Source organism: Psammomys obesus, unplaced genomic scaffold (genome assembly GCF_907164565.1).
Source record: "Psammomys obesus unplaced genomic scaffold, mPsaObe1.curated_primary_1811, whole genome shotgun sequence".
Lineage (NCBI taxonomy): Eukaryota > Metazoa > Chordata > Mammalia > Rodentia > Muridae > Psammomys > Psammomys obesus.
This window is the reverse complement of record NW_026596134.1, coordinates 2,501,821-2,525,230: the sequence shown is the minus strand read 5'-3', so window position 1 is coordinate 2,525,230 and position 23,410 is coordinate 2,501,821. Positions and strand designations below refer to the sequence as shown.

The 23,410-nt window shown below is 46.5% G+C and overlaps 1 protein-coding gene across 9 annotated transcripts in view; it reads left to right on the top strand.

Moving 5' to 3' along the window:
* The window catches only part of Ppp2r5c (protein phosphatase 2 regulatory subunit B'gamma), a 129,264-nt gene that overhangs the window by 64,109 nt on the left and 41,745 nt on the right, over window positions 1–23,410 (top strand). For all 9 annotated transcript variants that reach the window (XM_055592720.1, XM_055592722.1, XM_055592727.1 and 6 more), the window contains one exon: window positions 11,868–12,067. In XM_055592720.1, coding sequence (XP_055448695.1) covers window positions 11,868–12,067 — 200 coding nt within the window. The remainder of the gene's footprint in view (window positions 1–11,867; window positions 12,068–23,410) is intronic.

Genomic DNA, 23,410 nt, shown 5'->3' with positions numbered 1-23,410 from the left:
ATACATACATACATACATACATACATACATACATACATACATACATACATACTCATGTATATACCATCTGTGTCTTTCTGAGACTGATTCTCCAGCCAAGGACCATTCATGAAGATAACCTAGAACCCCAGCACAGACGTAGCCCATGATAGCTCAGTATGGCAGCTCAGTGTCCAAGTGGGTTTCCTATTAAGGGGAACAGGGGCTGTCTCTGACTACTCTGACATGAACTCAGTGTCTGGCTCTTTGATTACCTCCCCTTGAGCTGGGAGCAGCCTTACCCGGCCACAGAGGAAGACAATGCAGACAATCCTGATAAAACCTAATAGGTAGGCTAGGGTCAGAGGGAAGGGGAGGAGGATCACCCCTGTCAGTGGACTGGGGGAGGGGCATAGGAGGAGAAGAGGGAGGGATTAGGAGGCGATGAGTGAGGGGGCTACAGCTGGGATGAAAAGTGAATAAATTGTAATAAAAAATTAAAAAAAATAAAATAAAAGCCGAGTCTTCCCTTGGACTAGCTGCTTGAATCCCCCTTCTACCCCTGCGTACTGGTGAGCATTCTGGACTCAGGGTTCCTCCTGTGTGTCACCTGCACCTGGAGGTGGGGGTCCTGCCCTGTGTGTACACATCCATGGGAGGTTGCGAGCTTCCGCCTGCTGGGGCTTACAGGAAAGTCATAGACTAGAAATCAGCCTGTCCCCTCTATGTTCTTCAAGTCTTTAGTAGAAAATTCACTTAGCTGAATTACAATTTCCAAGGAGACCAGTCTCCCCTGACTTGCACCTTATCTCCACCTGACCTCCTCCACCCTGCCCCACCCTCCTCACCCCTCCCTGTTGTGCAGGGAAGAGCATGAATGGACTAGAACTTGGCTTCAAGTGAAATGGCTGCCTTATTAAATCGCACTGTAATTTCAGAAGAACCAGTAGTGGCGAGGGATAAGGAAGGAGTGTGCCCCATTTTCATCTACAAATGAAAACAGGCACCCCAGGGAGCATCCTGAGGCTTTAGTCAGGAGTGGCTTGTGGGAGTGGGAGGAATGGGCAGCCTCAAACTCAAGTGACCAGCAATGGCAAGGAGGGTAGGGGCAAGCAGTGCATACAACATGGCAGCCGCAGGATTGAAAGTTGGAAGGAGTGGCATAGTGGAGCTTTTGAGACGAGAGTGGCAGTGTGGAAACCTGCCCCAGTCTTCACTACCAAATGTTTACAAACCCATACCAGTGAACCCCTACTCTCACTTTGTCCTAATTGTACCTCCACAGCTCAGAGGAAGGATAGTGTCAGCCAAGAGCAAAGGCTGCTTGCTGCCTCTCTGTTCTTTCCCCTGGAATACCACCAAGCAAACCCTAGCCTCGGAGGACAGGTCACACTCTATTGATAGTGCAGCCTTCAGCTCCTGCCTTCTTCCTAGAACCACACGGTTACCAAAGTCCTTACAGAAATAATTCATGTGAGTCAAGTAAGATGTAAACTGAGGGGAAAGTGAGGTAAAAGGTACTCATTTAGACACCCAACGGGGAGTGTATAGTGAAGCGAGCTACTTTGTTAGGCTGGTGCAGAATCCAGCTACTACTTACAGATAAAGAAAAAGATGCCGCTTGATTTTAGGAGTGTTAACATGGGAAGCACACTTTAGAATGGGCAAAGCAGAGGTGTGTGCTTTGAAATGAAGAAAGATTTATTGTGAGCATGAGAAGTCATCCCATTTACAGCAATGTGAGGGAATTCAGGCTTAGATCCTGGAGGCTGAGGGTGTAGCTCAGCAGTCAGGCAGGTGCGATGCCCTGGGGTCTGTTCCCAGCACCACCCGAAATAATGCTGTGATGGTTCCCTTTAACTGTAGCTTGACAGGATTGCCCATGAGTGTCAGTGAGGGACTGCCTAGATCAGACTGGCCTGTGCTGAGTCTGTGGTGCTGGGGTGTCTTGTTTACCGTGTTAATTGATGGAAGAGGCGCTCACCATAGGCAGCACCGTTCTTTATGCAGGGCATCACCATTCTTTATGCAGGGCATCTGGACTGTGTGTCAACGGGCAGAAGGAATAGGCATGCACACATTCTTTGTCTCTGCTCTTGACGTGGATGGGGCTCACTGCTTTGACTTCCACACACTGATTATAACCTGGAATTGTAAGCCAGATAAACTCTTTTTCCTCTGAATTGCTTTTTATTGTGCCATTTTATCTTGGTAAGAGAAACAAAGCTAGCTATATCACATCTTTGTCTGATGGTTTTGAGTACTGTAAGTGCTGAAGTCGTGAGCAGTGTTTGTAAAGCAGAAGCCTGGGTTCTGGGAGCCCCAGTAAGCATGCCCTTGGCACCTGTTCCACCAGAAGTAATGATGGAAAGCAGAGAGATTTATTCAGTTGGCCATGTTGGAAAGCGGAATAAATATAGGGATTCGGTGACCCCGTGCCTGTCTTTAGGGGTACTGAGGAAGAATTGGGGCAAGTGGTAAGAGGGCTGTGTAGTCAAGCAGTCCTAGCTGAGGTCTGTTTCAGGTTCTTCAAGGTGGTCTGGAGAAGTCTGGTCCCTGTCGTCACCTGAAGGGATCAGTCTGGTTTCTGCAAGATGATCACTTCTGCTCTAGCATGCACCTTCTCCTTTGTGGGTTTGCCCTCAGCTATCATGGAGGTGGGCGGCAGTCCTGCCATTTGAGGTTTTATTCTTCCAGAAATCCAGACCTCACTCTGGAGAGACGGTTGACAACAATAACTTTTCTTTGTACCTTCAGCCACACACACACACACACACACACACACACACACACAAAGAGACAGGCAGACACCACACGAAGGCAGAAATGTCAGGCTTTGATTTTTGTGTGGGCCCAAGTGAGGAGTCAGTGCTTTTTAGCAAAAATAGCTTCTCAGTGCCCGTTTTAAGAGGTCATGTCAGAGGTTAGCTAGTCATGTCACTTGTACATAAATTATGTTATCGGATAATGCTTTCATAAGATGAAGTTCAAGTTCATATAGCTGGGGTACAGTGCTCACCTAGCATTCATGAGAACCTCTAGTTCTATCCCTAGCACCTCTAAAATACTAGCAAAAGAGATCACTGTCACCCAGATGACAGCCTGCCAGGCCAGCACCCCAGGAGCAGAGCTAAGGCATGGTGACTGCCTAAGCCAGGGGCATAGGCTGTGGCTTGGCCTTCTCTTTGCTAAAGCAGGTCTTCCTGCTCTGGCTCCTAACTCAGTGTCTCTTCCAAGGAGAGCTTGTTCCGAGATCAAGTAGCAGCACTCATCTGCTTGCGAAGCCTCTGTGGTTCAAGTCTGTCTTCCCACAGCTCTGAGGTCTTTCTGCACAGAGCCCTGGCTGCAGTGGCCCCGGGGGAGGAGACACATGTGGAGAACAGGTGGTGCCCTGAGGCCCTCACCCTTCTTAAGGCTCACATGGGCACTTGCTCTGCTCCAATGCATGTAGTGTGGCTGTGAGTTCATATGAAAGTATGGTGTCTTCGTTCAGTGGCCTTAGCGTGTTCCACTCAAATTGATCTGTTCCAGCAGATATGTGCAAGACCAGGGGAGATGCTAGCAATAAGGTGGTAGCCAAGGCAAAGTCCCTGCTCTGTGAAGACATTCCACTGAGCACCACCAGTGTGGGTAACACAGGAAATAGACCCTGAAGTAGGCGTCATGTTGAGTCATGACAGTGTCTTGCTGAAGAACATTGGCTTTCCGAGTGAACTCACCAGTTTGTCCCTTAGGTTTAAGCCCTGCACTTGGAACATTGGTTACCTTAGGTAGTCTTCTCTAACTGGCATAGCTGAGGCACCCCACAGTTAAAACACCTCCCTAGCTGTGACTCCTGCTTCTCCTGAACAGCAGAGTGTGTTGTGTCTTAATTGCTTCTCCTCACCAAAGCCAAAACACCTGACGGGACTCTTGGGAGGAGGGTATTTCTTTACTTGTACAGATTCAGTGCTGTCCATGAATTTGGAAAGACAATCCTGGTGGTGGGACTGTGTGGAGGCTCTGTGTGGCCTTACAGCACACAGGAAGCAGAAAGGAGGCATACAGCAGTGAGCCAGGGAAGATAATGCCACAAGGACCAGAGGCACGCTTCTTCTGGCTGGCTCCCACCCCCCTAAAGTTCCCAGAATGTCCCAAAATAACTGAAGGACCACACTCCTAACTTGTGAGTTTTGGGGAGAGCTACTTCATATCCAAACCATAAAAGATGATCATCCACCTTCCATTCATCATGGATTACCTTCTCCTGGAGCCAAATGGGTCATGCCACCCTCAGTCCATAGTGGATCACCTTCACCTGGGTCCCCATACTGCTTCTCAGGTCTCCACATGGTTTAAATTGCGAGGTGTAATCTAGCATCAGTGCTGGCACAGTGCCTGCATGTACGTGTTGGATTTACTAGTCCTTGTTTCTTACAGTGCTGAGACTGGACCCCAATCCTCAACATGTTAGGCATGTGCTTTACCGCCGAGGTGGCCTACCTCCTCCTGGAGTTATTCTGACATCCTTAACACAGGACCAGTTCTGAGCCTCGGGGCCTGCTTCCATACCACTGTTGGTTCATGAGCATGCTTCTTAGATCAGTAAACAGACCAAATCACAAATTTAAAATGCTTCATCTTATTTAGTGTTTGTATATATACCTGCATACGTGTGGTTTCAGGCATGCCACAATCCATGTGTGGAAAGCAGAGAGCTACTTGAGGAGTTGCTTCTCTCCTTTCATCTTGTATTCAAAAGACCAGATCAGAATTATTATCTTGTACATTTGTGTCTTAATTCCCAACCCTTAGTAGAAATAAGAAAATGAAAGACAAGATCATTATGTAAATAGAGAAAAAAAATCAGAAGTCGCTCAAGTTTTTATCTTGATTGTATAATTTTTAAATAAAGATGAGCCTGTGAAACCATGTAAAGTCCAGTGGAGGCCAGAATAGGACATTGGCTTTCCGGAGCTGAAGTTACAGACAGTTGTGATCAGCTAGTTTGGGTGCTAGAAACCGAACTTAAGTCCTTTGCAAGAGTAGTACCTGCTCTTAGTTACTGAGCCAGTTCTTCAGCCCCCACTATTTGTTCTTACTGTACTTTTAATTTTTTTTCAAATACATATATACCTAATTCTTTATCTTAAAATATAATTCACATAAAGAAGCAGCTACACTAAAGTACTGTAAGTAGTTATAAAACAGAAACCCACCCTGGCCAGACATTCAAAGTCCTTCACAGATTCAGGTGTGCCAAGTAAAGGAAAATAACTCCTTTTCGTCTCTGTTTTCATGCCAGGGTTTTGTTAAGATTTATCCACATCTGTCTGGCTGGTTTCATGCACTCCCATAGTTCTATGATAGTACAAGTGCCACAGGGTGCCTGTCCCGTCCCCCAGTGGTGGACATGAACTGTTAGAGCAGCGCTGCTGGGCGTTCTCTCGGGTGCATGTGCTGCGTGGATGCTGATGTGCCAAGGCTTGTGTCCAGCTGCTAGGGCACAGGCGTCCTCCAGAGCAGCAGTCAGTGCTCAGCCCATGGAGCAGTGGGCTGGGTGTGAGCTGCTGGCTGCTGTTCCGCTGCTCCCCTGGCGCTGGGCGTGTGCCAACTCTTGACTAGCTGGTAGTGTCTGGTCGTAGTTTTGTTTTGGTTTTTGAAACAGTTGCCTACACTGACCCACAGACTTGCTGTGTAACCCAAGCTGGCCTTGAATTTGTGATTCTCCTGTCTCAGGCTCCAGAGTGCTAGGATTACAAACATGTGACCACAGATCCAGCTCCTTGGTGATGGTAAAGACAGTTTTTAGGGTTACTGTGGTTTTCTTGGTGAGGTGTTTTGTTTTGTTTTGGAGATTTCTGGGTTTTGTGTCTAAAGTCCTCTAGTTCTTTCCCTTGTTTTATTTATGCACAATTTTGAGACAAGAGCCTCACTGTATAGCCCTGGCTCACCTGGAACTTGCTATGTAGACCTGGCTGCCCTTGGACTTCCAGAGTTCCACTGCTTCTGCTTGTCAAGTGCTGGGATTAAAGGTATGCCTGGAGAGTCTTCTAAGATATTCTTCTGTAGTGTCTTAGTTTTCTTTCTATTGCCATTACCAAATTGAGGAGGAAATGGTCGATTTGGTTTACATGTCCCCAGCACAGTCCATCGTGAGGGGAATTCAGGGCAGGAGCTGAAGCTGAAGCCACGGAGGGATGTTGCTTACTGCCTTATTCCCCATGGCTTGGTCAAAAACCCAGGACTATCTGCCCCAGGATTGGTACTGCCCACAGTTGGCTGAACCCTGCCTATATCAATCATAATCGAGAAAAGGTCCCACAGACTTGCCTGCAGGCCAGTCTAATGGAAGCATTTTTTTTTCTCTGTTGAAGTTCCCTCTTAAATGACCCAAGTTTATGTCAAGTTGACAAAAAAATAACCAGCATATTTTTTTAAGACATTAGCTCTTGCCTTTTAAATCTAAGTCAGTGATACTCCAGTTTACCTGAGTTTTGTGTGTAATGCTACTTAACTTCTTCCTGTCTTATCTGTCTGTCTGTTTTTCCTGGACCTTTGGTCCTAGCCAACCTAGAGTAGAAGGGCCGGCCTGCTCTCTGTGCTGCTGTGAATCCAGGGTCCAGCCCTCTGCCCGCAGTGCCACCCACAGTTCAGCTGTCTAATGAAGCTGCTCAAGCAGTCCTGCTTCTGGAGCAGTAGCTCCTCCCACCGTAGTCCTTCACCAAGACCGCCCCTCCACTCCTGCCCGCTGTACTCCAAACATGCAGATTCTCCTGACCTAGGCTCAGAGAAGCAACTGTTAGGATGTAGATTGGAGTATCTTTGAATACACAGGTATCTTTAAGCGCAGCCTCCTACAACAATGGATTGTGGTGATCTCCAAGATGGGGGTTGGGGAAGGTAAAGGAGCCTCTCCCACTTCCTTCCAGTGCTTCTTGGAGGTCCTGGCTGGCATAGACACACAGGAAAGAGGAGCACCATGAGGCTTGCACATTGAAAGTAGTATTTACAAAGTCAGGGTCAGAGGCCATCAGCTAAGCAGGGTGGCCAGTTACAGGTTGCTTTCTTCTGCGTTGCAACAGCAGTCTGAAATTAATCTTTTCGGGAATACCATTTACAGTAGCATCAGAGTATAGTGAAGCCCAAGAACCCTCTCTCCCCCAGAATATAACATTTAACATATTTTAACTATAAATTGTCAGACTTTGTTGAAAGGAGAACTTGAGTAGAGGAATAGTTCATTTTTCTGTACTAACATACTCCATGCTGAAAACTTATATGTTCTCCAAATCTGGATAGCACAAGTAAAGGTTCATGAACAGTCCAGCTGTGAGGGTGAAGGACTCTTAAGGCAGCAGTGGTACAAGGAGGGACAGTGCTGGCAGAGGAGGGTCCTCTCTGTGCAGGCATGAGGGCCTGGGACTCATCCAGGGTAGTCTCAGACTGTCCATCCTCCTGTCTCCGTTTTCTGAGTGCTGAGACTGCGGTGTGTCTACCTTACCAGGTAGACATGGTCATTCAGGTGATTCATGGATTGTTCTTTTTAAAGAACGAAATACGGGGCTGGAGAGATGGCTCAGCGGTTAAGAGCCCTGGCTGCTCTTCCACAGGTCCTGAGTTCAATTCCCAGCCACCACATGGTGGCTCACAACCATCTCTAATGGGATCTGATTCTCTCTTCTGGTGTGCATAAAAACAGAGCACTCTAATATACATTAAAAAATAAACATTTTTAAAAAAGAACGAAATAGAGGGATAGAGAGACGGTTCAGTTGTTAAGACTACTTGTTCTTGGAGAAGACCCGGATTCAACTAGTTACCCACACAGTGACCCACAACTGTCTGTAACTCTAGAGAACCCTGCGCCACCTTCTGGCCTCTGATGGTACTGTACACACATGATGAATATGCAAGGAAAACACATGCAACAGAAAAATAAGTAAATCTTTTAAAAAACCTACAGAGCAGCAGGCATGGTGGCACACCTGTAATCCCAGCACTCGGGAGGCAGAGGCAAGCACATCTCAGAGTTCGAGGCCAGCCTGGTCCGCAGAGCAAGTCTAGGACAGCCAGTGTTACATGGTGAGATCACACCTGACCAGAGATTCCTTTTCACTAAAACTTGCTGGCTTAAATGTGAAGCCGCCCTCCTGCCTTGGTCTTCTGAGATGTGTTCATTCCAGCACACAAGCACTCGGTGGACGTGTGTGCTCCAGCTGTGTTGATGACAGGCAGCAGGTAGAGGAAGGATTGGCTCTTGGGGTTGGTATTTGCTTTGTGTGCTGTATATGTATGGTGTGTATGTGTGCCTGCAGGTCCGTGTGTGTGTGTGTGTGTGTGTGTGTCCCTTGGCTTTTTTTTTTTCAAGTCGGTGTTCACATAATGCCCCTTGGCACAGTGAGTCAAATGAGCCTGTTCCGTCACACAGTTCCCGAGTTGGGTTAAAATCTGTGCCTGGAGTTGTGAATTAAGGACACACTGCAAGTTTGTCTGTGCTGTTGGCTGTTGTATTAGTGACTGTCAGGACTCAAAAACAACCTGCAGTGTTCTTCACTAGCCCGCAGTGGTCTCCAGGCCCCTAGCTCACCATAACCAATCATCAAGACAGCCTGGAGCACAGGCCTTGTCTGCGCACTGCAGTGAGTGCATCTCTGTTTGCTTCTTAAACCCCATAGTGCATCTTGAGCAGCCCCTGGTGATCAGCGCCCATCCCTGGAATGACGGCTCTCTCCCTGTGGCATTCTCCTTGCTCCCCTTCATGAGGTTATATATAAAGCTGCACGTGTGTGTGCCCATTGTGCTTCCCAGTCTGGCTGAGCACTAGTGCACATATGAGGGTAACGTTCATCTATGCAGGATGAAGCATGGTCCTCTAACACTCTACCCCGTCTCTACCCCCTTGTGCTACCCTATTAGCACAGCAGAAAAGAGGATTAAAAAAAAAGTGACCAGGAAGACCTAAGTTAACCTGGACTTTTAAAACATGGAAATATTTGACAGGAAGTGTGTTATTTTAACTTTGCAGCCCTGTTTTCACTGCTGTTGTTCTTTTAAATACTAGCCAACTGAAGTATTTTAATTTAAAAATGTTTTTTAGATTTATTTACTATCTTATGTGTATGAGTGTTTGCCTGCATATATGTATTTTGCAGCACATTCATGCCTTGTGTCCTCTAAAGTCCAGAGGAGGGCTTTGGGTCTTCTGGAACTGGACACAGATGATCCCAGGCTGCCATGTGTTATGTGCCGGGAATCAAATGTTGGTCTTATTCAAGAGCAGCAAATGCTCTTAACCACTGAGCCAAACATCCAACCCTTATTTTATTTATTTACTTACTTATTTTTGTTTTGTTTTGTTTTGGTTTTTTTTTTTTTTTTTTTTTTGAGATAGGGTTTCTCAGTGTAGCCCTAGCTGTTCTGGACTCTCTGTAGACCAGGCTGGCCTCAAACTCTCAGAGATCCGCCTGCCTCTGCCTCCCGACTGCTGGGGTTTCAGGTGTACACCACCACTGCCCATCTCTCCAGCTCTTATTTAATTTAATTAATTAATTAATATTTTAAGACATAACTCATTGTGTAGCCTCTTTGCCCAGAACTCATTATGTAGACCACACTAACCTAGAACTCAGATCCACCTGCCTCTGCCTCTGCGAGTGCTGGGTTTAAAGGTGTGCGTCACCACCGCCCAGCTTAACCTGTAGGCTTCTTAGTTCTTTGTAGTGCTGCGAAGATGAATGGACCACAGAATCTACATAGACAAGCTGTGACAACTAGGCGTTTATTTAAAGCATTCTGGCAAATTGAAATGTGAACAAAGGTGTAGAATTGATGAGGGTCAAAGGCTAGTAAGAAAACCAACCCTTTCCATGAAAAGCATTGGGTGTTCAGATGGCCAGCAGGCTTTCAATGTTGTGATGACATGAGGTGGCTCTCATGTTCTCTCAGGTGTCATTTATCAGGTGTACATTCCAGCCTCCTTACCCTGCTTCAGGGCTTTTTATCTCTGTGTGGTTTGAAACGGGTTATGGAATTCATGTAGCAGTGCCTGCGTGCCTGTTCTCGCTGATGTTTTAGCCATTAAAGATTCAGATAAATAAAAGTCATAGTCAGAAGGCACCTGCCCTCACATGGCATCCACGCAGGAAGTGAGCAATCCTAAGCAAAACAGCTGCCTAGTCACATACAGACGGACAGATGGACAGACGGAAGAAAGGAAGGAAGGATGGATGGCTAGATGGAAGGAAGGAAGGGCCTTGTAGAGTACCTGATCAGGAGCTGACAGTAGAGGTGGTACATGAGGACTGTCAAGAAGGACGCGAGCTGAGGGACAGCAGTGTGTGGAGACACTTGCTGGGGAGGCTGGTACAGAAAAGTTCAGGATGCCTCACACTCACAAAAGGGAGTTATGCAAGTTCATCTACCATTATGGCCACATTTGAAATTAAACCAGAGGGGGAGACTCAAAAAGAAAAACATTTAATGTTTTTATAAGTCATTTAAAAATGTAATGAATTATAGACTCATACCTGTGTACCTTACACCTGAGAAAGAGGCAGAAGGGTCACTGCAATTTTGAGGCTAGCCTGATCCTCCATCAAGTTCTAAGCTAACCATGGCTATATTCCAAGAACTTATCTTTTAAAAATAGCAATAAATCTATTATATATGTATATATATATTGAGACAAGTTAACAGTTTTATGATAATTGATATATTCTCCAAAACAAAACTTGAGAGAGAAGAATGGCCTGGTTTTCTATTTTGGGACTCCCTGTAATGTCTGGTTTACTGATGGGTGACTGGTTTCTCCCCTGTGCATCTGTTCTGTACCAGCCTGTGGCCATGTGATTCCTCGTTTGGATGTAGGAAGGTATGGTCTTGAGAGAGACCCTTGCAGAGAATTGTGAACATCTTGCCAGAACGTAGTCAGTGGTTCCTTGAGGGGAACCACTGCATGTGACTGAAACAGATGAGCTGCAGGCACATTTTATTCTATAACAATCCAATGGTCTCCTGAATACTTGAAGTGATAGTTTGGCTCTTGAGTAGTATCATAGTTCCATTTGCTAATCACTAGGAAAATACTGACTGGTTGAGGCACACAAATGCTCTACAATATGGTGCCAGCCTTTGACTTGCTCCATGTGTGTGCATGAATCCCCTCATCATCAGCACCACTGGTCACTTCTTAACCCAGAGAAACCATCAGACTCACACTGGTAGATACATTTTTCTGAACTTCTCAGAATCCTGGACTGTCGTGTGGAACTGTGTTTGAATCCAGTTTATCTTCATTTCTCGCCAGCCTGACAGTGACCCTCTAACCCTCCTTCGGTATTTTTTCTGTCTCACTATAAAGGGAATGGAAGGTCGCAGTATCTTTAAGTAAGTGCTCACTGAAGAAGTCACAGTTATGATTACAGTGCCTGGCTGTTACTACTGCCATTGTGAGTGTGTCACCCAGAGTGAGGAGTGGAAGGGACTTTGAGGGGCACCAAAGGGCCACCTTTACTGCAGGCCTTTGGGCAGATGCAGTTGCTGTGTGTTGGTGAGCCAGAAGCCCTACCCCATCCCATACCTGGTCACTCCTGCCTCTGTCTGCTGCTTGTTCTCACCTTTTTATTTTGTTTTTTGTTTTGTTTTATTTTGTATTTTCTTCTCAGCTGAGGGCCTGGAATGTGAGTGTTGCTGCTCAGAAAGCATTTGTCCATTGAGTGCCTTCAGAGGGGTTGGTTGTGACAGCCTGTGAGCTCAGCAATGACCAGCTGTGGGCCACACACACCCCTTCACTGTTTAAGGAATATTTAGCCACTCTTCCCCTCACCCATCTCTTCAGAGGCTGAGCAGTGTCTGCTGGGCCCTGTGTGCTAAGCATCTTTGTGACTGCCCTCCGTCTTGCCTTTCAGATGTTCCTCCTGCGGATCAAGAGAAGCTTTTTATCCAGAAGCTACGTCAATGTTGTGTCCTCTTTGACTTTGTTTCTGACCCACTGAGTGACCTGAAGTGGAAGGAAGTAAAACGAGCCGCATTAAGTGAGATGGTAGAGTATATCACGCACAACCGGAACGTGATCACGGAGCCCATTTACCCAGAGGTCGTCCACATGGTAAGTGACACAGCACACTCAGCTGAGCTGCCCATCCTAGCCACACCAAGGAAAATCCTTCCCCCACGGTTTGGACAGGCCCCAGGAAGAATGAATGCCATGTATCCTAATGGGGAGAGGAGCTGTTCACATTCATTTAACCCTGAAAATGTTAGAGCTTGGTTTGTGTTCACTGTGATGTTGTCTCTGAGTTCTTTGGCTTGACTTCTTAAGCATCTGTAACATGAGTGTTGGTGCCCTCGTGTAGTTTAGAAGTAAATATTGTGCCCATCCATGTGCAGGGAGATCCCAGCACTCAGAAGGAAGCGCGTGCCCGGGGTAAGGGTCAGAGCTCTTGTTCTGCCCTTGACTCTAACTCTCTCACACTGTGGAAGTCGACCTCAAGGCAGGAATTGCAAGGAACAGTATTGAGTGTCTTCACAGCCGCTTTTGTGGTTTTATTCTTCATGTTACATTTGTAGTCAGTCCTCTTAGAACTTTTTCTGATGGCACATATCAGGGGTGTAGCTTCATTTTCTTCTGTGATTATTAAATTTGTTCTTAAATCAGATATTTAAGATCCATTTTCTCCATTCATTTAAGATGACTGTATTGAACTTAACTTTCTTTTAAAATTAAATCTCTTTCTTGGTACCTATTAAGTGTGTTAATTAAGTCATTTACAGTATGGAATATTTCTGTTTTTAAACAGTCTTGGCAGCCAGTGTTGCCTAATTTATACTCTTTAACCAAGAAGGAAGAATCTTCCTTGTTTGGGTAAAATGCCTACCCTTGAGCTAAGCTGCTTGACTCAGCTTTTCACTTGTCTTCACTGGCGCAGGGGGCAGCACCCACGTGCTTGGGCTGCTCTGGAAACTGCTTCTTGGGTTAGTCATGGCTCGTACTCCTGTTGCACAGGTGCTTTAGCTAGAGTCTCTGCTTCTGTCCTCTGTTTTCTCCCCTGAGCATCATGCCCCCTCTTGGTGAGCAGGTGGCTCCCAGGAGATTTTGACGGGCCTTTCTGGAATCACCACTGTGGTCGGGCACTCTTAGGGGGAGAAAGAGCACATTTCTGCCCTCCCGGCACTTCTGTGCCATGTGGGAGACAGGGTGGAATAAGCCAGCCAATACTGTAGTGTTTTAGACAATGGCAGTACTGGAGAAAAGCAACAGGGCTGATGTGACTTCAGCTCCTTTCCCATGTGGATGAGAAGATCCAGAGAGAAGAGAGTCATGAACAACTCAGACTGTCAGATATCTGTGTGTGTGTGTGTGTGTGTGTGTGTGTGCGCGCGCGCGCGCGCGCGCCTGTATGTGTGTCTTTCCATCTATCTGTCTGTGTGGCTTCCCCGATCTCCTGTCTGTCTGGTACTTTGTGAGCAGACCAGGAGCAGGGAGAGACTGGAATCTTGTCTTGCTTGTTGCTGTGTCTGCATGCACTGACAGTATATTAGTTACTTCCTCTTACTGTGACAAACTCCCTGAGTGGGGAAGGTCATGGCGGTTGGCAGTTCTGTCTGTAATGTGACTTGTGCTCATCTTTATGAATCAGGAAGCCAAAAGAGCTCTAACCAGCCTGTGCCCATCAAAGCCCCACTTCCAGTGACCCGTTTTTACCAGCCACACCTCCCACATCAGAGGTTCCACCCTCCCAAAACAGTGCCATATGCTGGGAAACAGGTGTTCAAACACATGCCCCAGGGGGACATTTCAAACTAACAGACAGCAGTGAGGAAAAGTACAGTGAAGAAAGGCTGGGCTGGGCTGTGGCCATGGTGTGTGATACTGAGACACAAAAAGAATATGTGGAATTTAGGCAACCTACCAAGGCCTCCATCTCTGTGAGTCCTGCTTTGGGTCCATTCTAATGAGAAGCTCTGCAGCCGTCAGCCTCGGCTGGTGGCCACTCACACAGCACTTCTTCCATACTTGACAGGTACCTGCTACTATTCCTTCTGTTTGGAGTATATGTAGTTTTGTTCCTGTTGTTTTTAGGGACATTAATTTCCACTAACTTTGAAGACTCCACAGCAGTGTAGCTGTACAAACATTGCTTCTCTGACTAGCATGCTGTGTGCCTTCTTAATGGCTGTTAAGATGTTCTTTATCTTGTAGTTCACCCCTGCCTAAGGAATTTGTGTTTTTGACATAGAGTATATACACTCATCATTTCTAATGGTACAACATTTCTCCCCAAAGGAAATCCTGTCTTGCTCCCACAGCACTGCTTGCCCTGAGCAACCTTTGACCTGCTTTCTGTGTCTGTAGATTGACTGTCCAGGAAATTTCATGAAATGGTCTCATACAACATGTCTTTCATGGCAAGCATTTCCAGAGAGTCCCATATCATAGCCTATGCTTGTATTTCATTTCTCAGTTTTTGAACAATTTTATCATAATAACCCATTATATAGATAGATTTTCTTGAAATTTCTGAATTTTATTTTTATTTTATGTGTATGGGTGTTTTGTTTTGTCAGTGTACCATGTTCCTCAAAGGCCAGAAGGGGATGCCACATTTTCTGGGACTAGAATGACAGATTGTTGTTAGCTGCCATGTGGGTGCTGAGAATCAAACCTGAGTCCCTGGAAGAGCCATCTATCCACTCATTCATAAGCTGGTGGACATGAGGGTTATTTCTGCTCTTCTGTTTGTTTTAGTGTGGTTTTGAGGCAGTCTCACTAGATAGCCCTGGCTGGCCTGGAACTCACAGAGATCCATCGCCCGCTTCTGGGAGGGCAGGCGGGCACCATCATGCCAACTTAAACTTGGGCCTTTACACATAAAGCCTCCGCGAAGCAGCACCGGTGCAAACTGTCCCTCTTGGGTATGTACCTAGCAGTGGAATGTTCTGTGTGCTGCATATTGTGAAAAACTGCCAGACTGTTTTCAGAATGGCCGCACTAGCTCACACTCCTGTCTCTAGTCTTGTGTGAGCATCTCTTCATACCTCCAGAACCTACTTGTTTGTTTGGTTCCAGTGCCCTCGTGAGTGGTGCCTGGCAACTCACTGTGGTTCCGACTGGCATTCTGTCTGACGTCTTTTCATGTGCACTGTGTATTTTCATATACAAAGCAGAGCCCTACAGACCAGCTAGTGTGACCCTTTCCCTTTCCAGACTAAGGAACTTTATATTCCCATCTGGGGAATGTGCTGAGCAGCAGGATGCAGAGAGCACACTTGGCCTTCCGGTTCTCAGGCTTGCATTGCAAAGCACCATTGTGTATTCACTATAGACATATAACCAGCCATACACATTTCCAAGTAAATTATCTAGTTAATCTGTTAATTTCAGGCATGGACATTTCCTAATGGCAAAAATGCAGGTGGCAAACTAAGCTGCAGTGTGTTTCTGATGCTCAAAAGTAATCAAGGAGAGACTGCTTGTGGGCGCTATTTAAGGAGGTACCTTCTAGAGCTGGAGCCTTTCAAAGTCTGAAAAAGACTGGATTTATGACCCGAAGCTTCCAATCTTCGTCCAGATCATCCCAGGTTTCCGGTTCCCAAGACCTTTCAGAAAATCTGTAAAGTCACATATTTCCATAGTAACACCCAAGACTTTTACTCTTCTACTATGTTGGCATTGTGCTGGTGAGGCAGAGGCAGTAGTGGGTACAATATCTGAGAATGAGAAGCCAGCCAGTGGCCCTAAACTGACTGCTGTGTTCATATCCACACACCCACAGTAAGTAGGTGTGGCTAAAATAGTGGACTATTAATGCCATTCCGTCAATGACCTTTTACTATGGTGTGATGAGCTATGGAAGATGGCTCTGTTGTTTGCACGGTATACAGGGGCCCTGAGCCAATGCCTTCAGAGGTGTGCAGTGGAGTGGTACAGAATTTGCCACTTTTGCATGGAAACTGTTTCTGCCTGAACAATTGCTGTTAAAAACCTATGATGTAGACTTCTGTATTTAACAGGCATTTTTCTAAAATAAAAAAAAAAAAAAAAAAGGAAAGTGAGACTATACTTCCAGGAAATAACTGATGATACTTATTGTCAGCATGTGAACTTCCAGTGGATTTGGGCTTGGTAGTATGGGTGTGAGGTAAGTCAATCAGGATCAGTATAACTCAGCATATCAGTATTTTCAAGATGACGTAATCAAAATCAGGCAAACAATCTATTCACAGCTGTGTAGCCCACTTGGGTTTGACTAGAAGCAGGAATAGATCATCCCCTGTTCGAGTCTCTGCCCCAATAGCACGTCACTTGTAGCAAATGACTACTAGTCCATTTTTGTTGTAGTACCAAAGAAATCCGTTTACCTGGCTGCTGAACGTTCCTCGCTTTCAGTTCATTGCTGGGTGAGGCAGTATAGCCCTGCTGTTCTCTCTACAGCCACGCCTAGGGTTTTAGCCGGGGCTCTTGAGAGGACTAGAGCTGGTGCAGTGAATGATGCATAGAAGGGGAGTGTTGGCTTTCTCGGAAGCTGCATTTACACATTTACTACTCTCACTTTCGGCTAATTTCCCACACAACAGACCCTCATGGATAGAATGGCAAAATGTTCTTTGGGTCTCGGGTAATTTTTAGGAGCTTAGCAGGATCCTGGTTCCAAAAATCAAAAGAGCAGCTCTTATCTTACAAAGTAGCTGTCATCAGAGGGCCAGGTACCCCTGGGGGTGCCCTGCAGAACTTGGCGATCCCCTGCCATCCCGGCTGCTGGCAGGTGTACCTGTCAGAGGTTAAACAGAAACTCTGGCTTCCTCTCTGGGGCAGGCCCGAGTCCTGGAGACATGCTGGATGCACCGAGGAGGTGGGACTGTTGGCCAACATGGACTTGCCATGCTTTCTAGAGAACAGCAAAAAATACTGAGACGAGCAAGCACGGCACGTGCACGCGCGCCTTCTGTGCAGGCAAGGTGAGGAGGCAGGCCGCGGCACTGGTGGCCTGGGCCTGCGGTAGCTCTAATGCTGTCACAGTCAAGTGTGCTGCCTGAACGCTGAAGGGATTGAAAGACCAGTTAGAAGCGCAGCTGCTCAACATCCCTGCCCCAAATGAGTTTAATTTATGTAAAAATAAAGCAAAACCCTTCTCACTTTAGTTCTCTGAGAGGAAGGTTGGGATCCTGAAGAAAAGCAGAGATCCTGACTCACTGAGTGCATGGGACGCTGCTTCCTACAGTGCCTTGGGCACGGGAGGGAGACCTTGAGGGCAGAAAGGCTTTGCTAGGGCACTGTTTAATAGACTGGCTGGCTCAGGGCCCTTCACTGCACAGGGAGCCCTGGGTTACCCAGACACCTGTGCTGGGTCACTAATCAGAACACGGCCCATGCAGTCACTGAGTCAGGAAACATATATTGCATTTCTTACGGACTCCGGCACCCTGTTGCCTTGGGGTGCTTCCACTGAAAGTGGCAGTGTGGTCCCAGCCCTCACAGAGCCTGCCCAGGCGTGCTGTCAGACAAGACCAGACAGCAATAGTCACAGATCAGAACTGAGGGCCGCCCTGGGAACCTGAGCTGTCATCATCAGGAGGAGCTGATCCACGCAGAGTCAGAGTGTGGAGCAGGGTGGTGCTTGGCAGGAGCAATGTTCCAAAGGCCTGAGGCGCCAAAAGAGGCTGGGGCTGAGTGCCGCTAGAGTCCGGCCCCTGGAATCCTCATGAACCTCACCAGTAGCGCAGTGCCTGGGTTTGCTGCCTGCGGAGAACATGTAGGAAGGGCTTTGACATGGAGGTGCTATGGGACAGGCTGACTGACAAACAGGCGCTGAGGCATTTCAGAGAAGCAGTGAAGTAAACTGCTTGGCTGGGATGGCCAAGAGAAATGGGCAGGTGTGGGTGGTGGTAGGGTACGGACAGATGTGGTATAGGGGAGGGGCTAGTGCCCAGGATTCTGACTTCGAGTAGGAGGGCAACTCAGTTGTAGGTGCAGATACCCAGCTCACTGCTGTGTGTGCTCAGGCTTGGTCCACGGACCACGGGGACAACTTTGTCTCTGCCCGTGTCCCATGCTCAGTGTGCAGCTTTTTGTATTCTCTTAGACGTCCTTATGTGGTAGTGGCTTTTGCAGTCTCCAGGGAAAGAGTAGCCCCAGGACACCAGGTCTGAGGTCCACGTGTCTCCTGCCTGCCCGAGGAGCAGGTACGCTGACCGTGTTGGGAAAGAGTGCGCTGTAGAGACGTGAGGACAGAACACTCTTGTCTCTGCTGTGTTCCTCCTCCTAGTGGTGTCACTTGAGGCCAGTAGCTCAGTTCTCTTAAGTGAAAATTAGTGCAGAGAAAAAAGCTATCACAGTGTGGGGAGATGACTCAGTAAAGTGCTTGCTTAGCAAGCAGGACCTGAGTTCAGTTCCCACAATCCATGTTAATAAAATAAAATAAATTTTTAAAAAAGCTGAACATGGTAGAACACACTTGCAGTGCCTGTGCTGGGGAAACAAAGACAAGGACTCCCCAGAGCTTGGTGGCCAGCAGGCCTGGCCTCCTCAGTAGTGAGTAGCAGGCCAGTGACAGATTCTGTCTTTAAACAACAAAAGCATGGAGCCTCAGAGGAACAACAACCAGGGTTGGCCCCTGGCTTCCATATTCAAGAGGCACTCACAGTCTTTTGCCTTACATGATGACACAGGAAGTGTTAGAAAGAAATTGTCATCTCTGCTCAGTGACCTCAGGAGGAGGCCAGAAAGTAACATCCCTCCAGGGCTCTGCAGAAAGCACATCTACCAGGTGGCACTGAAATGCATCTTCCCTTTTCAGTCAGGCTAGTCTAGACTTTGTTTCTGTTTTCTACTTTTTAAAAATGTCTTTGTAGATTTCTTTTCTTCTTATGAGTGCTTTGCCCGCACATATATCTGTGCAGCACATTCTGGAGCCTGAGGAAGTGGTAAGCCTCCATGTGGGTGCTGGGAATCAAACCTGGGTCCTTGCTAAGAATGGTAAGTGTTCTTAACCACTGAACCAACTCTCCAGCCCCTTGTTTTTAATTTTCATTCGCAGATCTTGATACCTTGAAATTAGGTAATTTCTGTGGCTTTAGGGGTTTGGTTTAGTGTGAGTGTTGTTTTGTTTTTGCAGTACTAGAAGTTGGACCTAGAGCCTTATTCATGCCAGGGAAGCATCCCATAATATACACACACCCAACTTTTCTGTTGTCTGCTTGTTTTTAGGATATTAAACTGCAAAACTGTTTCATGGACAGTTAGTTAGATTAGGTTAAACACTGGCTAGGATATTAAAAGCACGTGGTGTGAGGTGTCATTTTATATCTGTGACATAAAAATAAATTGATAAGGATGAAATCAAAATAGCAAACAGAAAGTGAGTCACGAAATACACAGAAGTGTCACTCCTATAACAGAGGCTGAATTATTGCTTACTTATTTAAGGTGATTATGAAATAAATCTAGAGGAGTACAGTCCCAACTGTACTGAGCCCTTGGAAATGCCTTTTTGCTGTATGTTTTGATAATTTTAAAATCATTTTAGCAATGACTATGTACCACATTTATTGTCTTTAAAACTCCACCAAAAAAAAAAAAACACAAAAAACAAAAAACAAACACCTAAGATGAAGGACCTGTGTGACAGGATGGTAGCACTGCCCATGTAGGACTCGTGTTGGTTTCCAGGACGAGTTCCAGGCTTCCAGTTCACCCCATTATTGTAGAGCTTGCCCCATTAATTTAGTCACTGATGCATACCTGATTACACATTAGCTTACAGGCTTTTCTCAGGGTATGCTGGAACAGGCCTTCGATGTTTTCACACCCACATCCTAGGATGGTCATCTCCTGTGCCACGTGATGGTTGACGGCAGACACCCACCTCTGCTTCGCACTGTTGCTCCAGTGTGAAAAGGGGTACTTGTGAGGGTGATGGCATTTTGCAACAGGAAAGAAAAGCGTGTAAAATTAGGAAGGAGAGCTTGTCTCTGAAGTCTCCATTCTGCCGGCGCCAACACCTGCTCCCAGGATAGGTTACGTCACGTGGCCCCATTGTACTTCATTGCTTTTGTCTTACCAGCTTCACAATAATGTGGCTTAAAGGAGAGTGACAAGCTCACTTTGAAACTTTTTTTTTTTTTTTGAGATCTGCTCTTACAATTTTGAAATTTTTCCTTGTTTGATGGTTTTAAATAGTAAAAGAAATACATGCTTATTTTTGTAACAGATGAAACAAATTAAAAAAAAAAAAAAACTTTCTTCACTTCCCCCTTCTCCCTACTCTACCTATGGCCCTTTCCAGCCTGCTAATTCATTTTGGTTTGGTTTGGTTTTTGTCTTGGTTTGTTCTTTGAGAAGACTGTTGAGAACCCTTGGGGTGCTGAGTGAGTTTATCTAGTCATACATGGCTTCACAGGCATGCTGTGAGGGCTGTACCCAGTGAGTCAAGGTGCATCGTGAATTGTTTGTTCCTTTCGTCTCAGTAGGGCTAGCTCTCCTGTGGCTAGCTAAAAGCTGGGCATGGTGGCTCACCCCTGCAATCCCAGTGCGTGGGAGGCACAAGCAGGAAGGTGGCGGCAAGGCTAGGGCTGGCTGCTCAATGTAGCAAGTATCAAGCCATCACAGCTGCTAGGTGTTTCTTTTGCTCTTGGAGTACAATGGAGAGAGTAAAAGGACCAGGGTGAGGGGTGGGGGTGAGCCAGGAATTGAAGGAGCTTCTGACTCGGCTCCTTCTGTCTGACAGCCACTGACCTTTCTATATACCTGTGCCATGGTCTCTGCCAGGGTATCTGAGCAGTGGGTTTGCCCTGATGTGACCGATGGGATCTGGTTTCTGTTGCTAAGCAAGTGTTTGATATTCATCTTGTTGAGCAAGTCAGTAGTTCCCTATAACTGCTTGCTATGCTTTTCACCATACAAGTACCTAGCTGCTCACCCCTTTTCCAGGAGACGATGCTGGGTTGCTTTCAGCATTGGCCGTAAGCTGCTGTGTTTATACATGGACTTTTGACACATTGGTTCACAAACTTGGTGCACGTTGCAATAGGTTCCGAGGCCAGCATGTGTTAACACCCAAGAATTCTGTTCTTCATTTAAATGAAGTCGGTTCTGACTCATTCTCTAATTGCTAATACTGTGAGGCCATGTCTGAAGAACTCAGAAAGGTCTTCCTCGTGTGTTTGTTTCAGGTTTATAGTCTGCATTTAGGTCTGGGGTTCTGTTTGTCTTCAGGCTCTTTTAGCATGTGGATGTTGAGCTGTTCTGTCATTGAAGAAGCTGCCAGTCTCCATGGAACAGCTTTGTGCTGTTGTTGTACATCAGTTGACTCTGTTAGTGAGTCTGTTTCTGGACTCCACTGTGTTCTTTGACACTGCCATGTATTGGATCTCACTGTCACGTTAGGCTTCTCGGAGCTGTACTTACTGGTACTGCTTCTTTGCTTTCTGCTGTCCCTGGGTTTCCTACCTGTTTCTCCTCTTTCTGTCTTCAGGCTCCCGCTCTCTCTCTTGGTGTTGCATGTTCCACCCTGTAGTTCTCATCTCGCCACTGTGGCTGTCATCTCTGGTAACTGGATTTAGCTTCTGTGTCTATTCCTCACTTTTTGCACTCAATACAGCCTCAACACCGTTGTCTGCTGAGACCCACATCAGTCGGGTGGGTCAGTTCAGAAGAATGGTACATTCCTTTGCTTTTCTGCCTGTCTGGTCATCTTTATCTGTGTGTGGAAAACTGAAGATTTTGTCCTGCTGAGTCCTGTGTAGGTTTTTCCTTTAACTGTTTTTGAGGCACACTTGGAGATGCAATTAATAAATATGGAAATAGTTTGATCCTTTTGGTTTTTGTTTTTAAGGTGTATTAGGCAGGACCTGAGCCATACTTGCCCAGGGCCAACAACTTTCCACTGCCAAGACAAGGCCCTTCTCACACTGGATCCAAGGCTCCATCGGTCGGGACATTTCCTCGTCTGCATAATGAATGCAGCCACTCTCTCCAGGCTCCCCTACTGTAGTCACCTCTCAATATCCAAGGAGATTCACACATCTGGGGGTGCTCAAGACCTTTATATGAGGGCCTCGTATCACATAACCATGTCCTCCTATCCTTTTCAGTTACCTCCTGCTTTTAGTCATCTCCAGATGCTTACACCTAATGCAGTGCAGATGCTGTGTAATGAGTTGTTGCACTGTATTGTTCAGAAGATCATGGCTTCACATGTTGAACAGAGATGGAGCATTTTGAGCCTTGGTTGACTGAACCCAGGGACATGGGACCCACAGGTAAAGGGCCAACTCTACTGGGTCCTTCCTAATCCTCTTGTGTGTTTTCACAGCCTCTTGATAGTTTTCTCCCATCAGAGAGCTGTGTGATACCGTGCTAATCGATGACAGGACCTTTTCCAGTTGCAGAACCTTGTGCAGCTCCCTCCTCTGTGGGGCTGACCCTGCCTTGCAAGTTCACACTGCCCTTACTGTTGGGCACTTTCTCCAGGCTCTTCAGCCTGCCAGAAAGCTGATAGCAATTACAGGGGCTCCTAGGATCAGAAGAATGTCATTTCTTATGTTTTTACTTGCTAGAATAAACCCCATTCCTCTGACACTTGTCCCCAACTGACCCAGCAGTAAGCACTGGGATGTAGGAGTAAAGGTAGCCGCAGAAGTGATGGTTCTGTGCCTTTGTGCATCAGTTGGTATATGGGGCATGGCAATGACTAGGGAGTGGAGGTGTCGTAGCTCTGAGCTTTCTTCCATTGTGTGGGAGGTAGAGTGTACTGATGGGATATTCTGAAGCCTCCTAAACCCCCCACATTTTACCCCATCAATCTGCTAGACAAAACAAATGTGTTAGGATGGTGAGAGTAGAATCTAGGAATAACCACTCACTAGACCAGACTTTCAGCCTTTTTATGTTGAAATTTTGTCAGAGTACAACATTTGGGAAAGCAGGGCATGGTAGGGCACACCTTTAATCCAAGCGTTTAAGGAGGCAGAGTCAGGCGTGGTCTACAAAGCAAGTCCAGGACAGCCAAGACTACACAGAGAAACCCCGTCTCAAAAAACAAAACAAAAAATTGCGAATACGACATGCAGAATCTACCTAAAACTGTCTGTTGGCCCATGGTAAATAAGGTACTTTTCTTGATCCACCGTTGTTCTGCTTTCTTTTCTTGTGGTACTGGGAGTTAATCCAGGGTCTGTGCATGAAAGGGATGTCCTCTCCCAAGCCACTGCATGCTCAGAAAGTAGTTATTTTGGTCTGGTTTGGTTTTTTGATTTGTTTTGTTTGAAACAGAGTCTTTTGTAGCTCAGGTTGGTGACTTAGCCAAGAATGGCCCTGAATTTATGACACTCCTGTCGCCACCTTCCACGTGCTAGAACTACAAGCACGTACTCTGTTTTGTGATGAGTTGGGGACGGAGCCCATGCCTTCATGCATGCCAAGCAAGCACTCTGCTGGCTGAGCCCCAGCCCC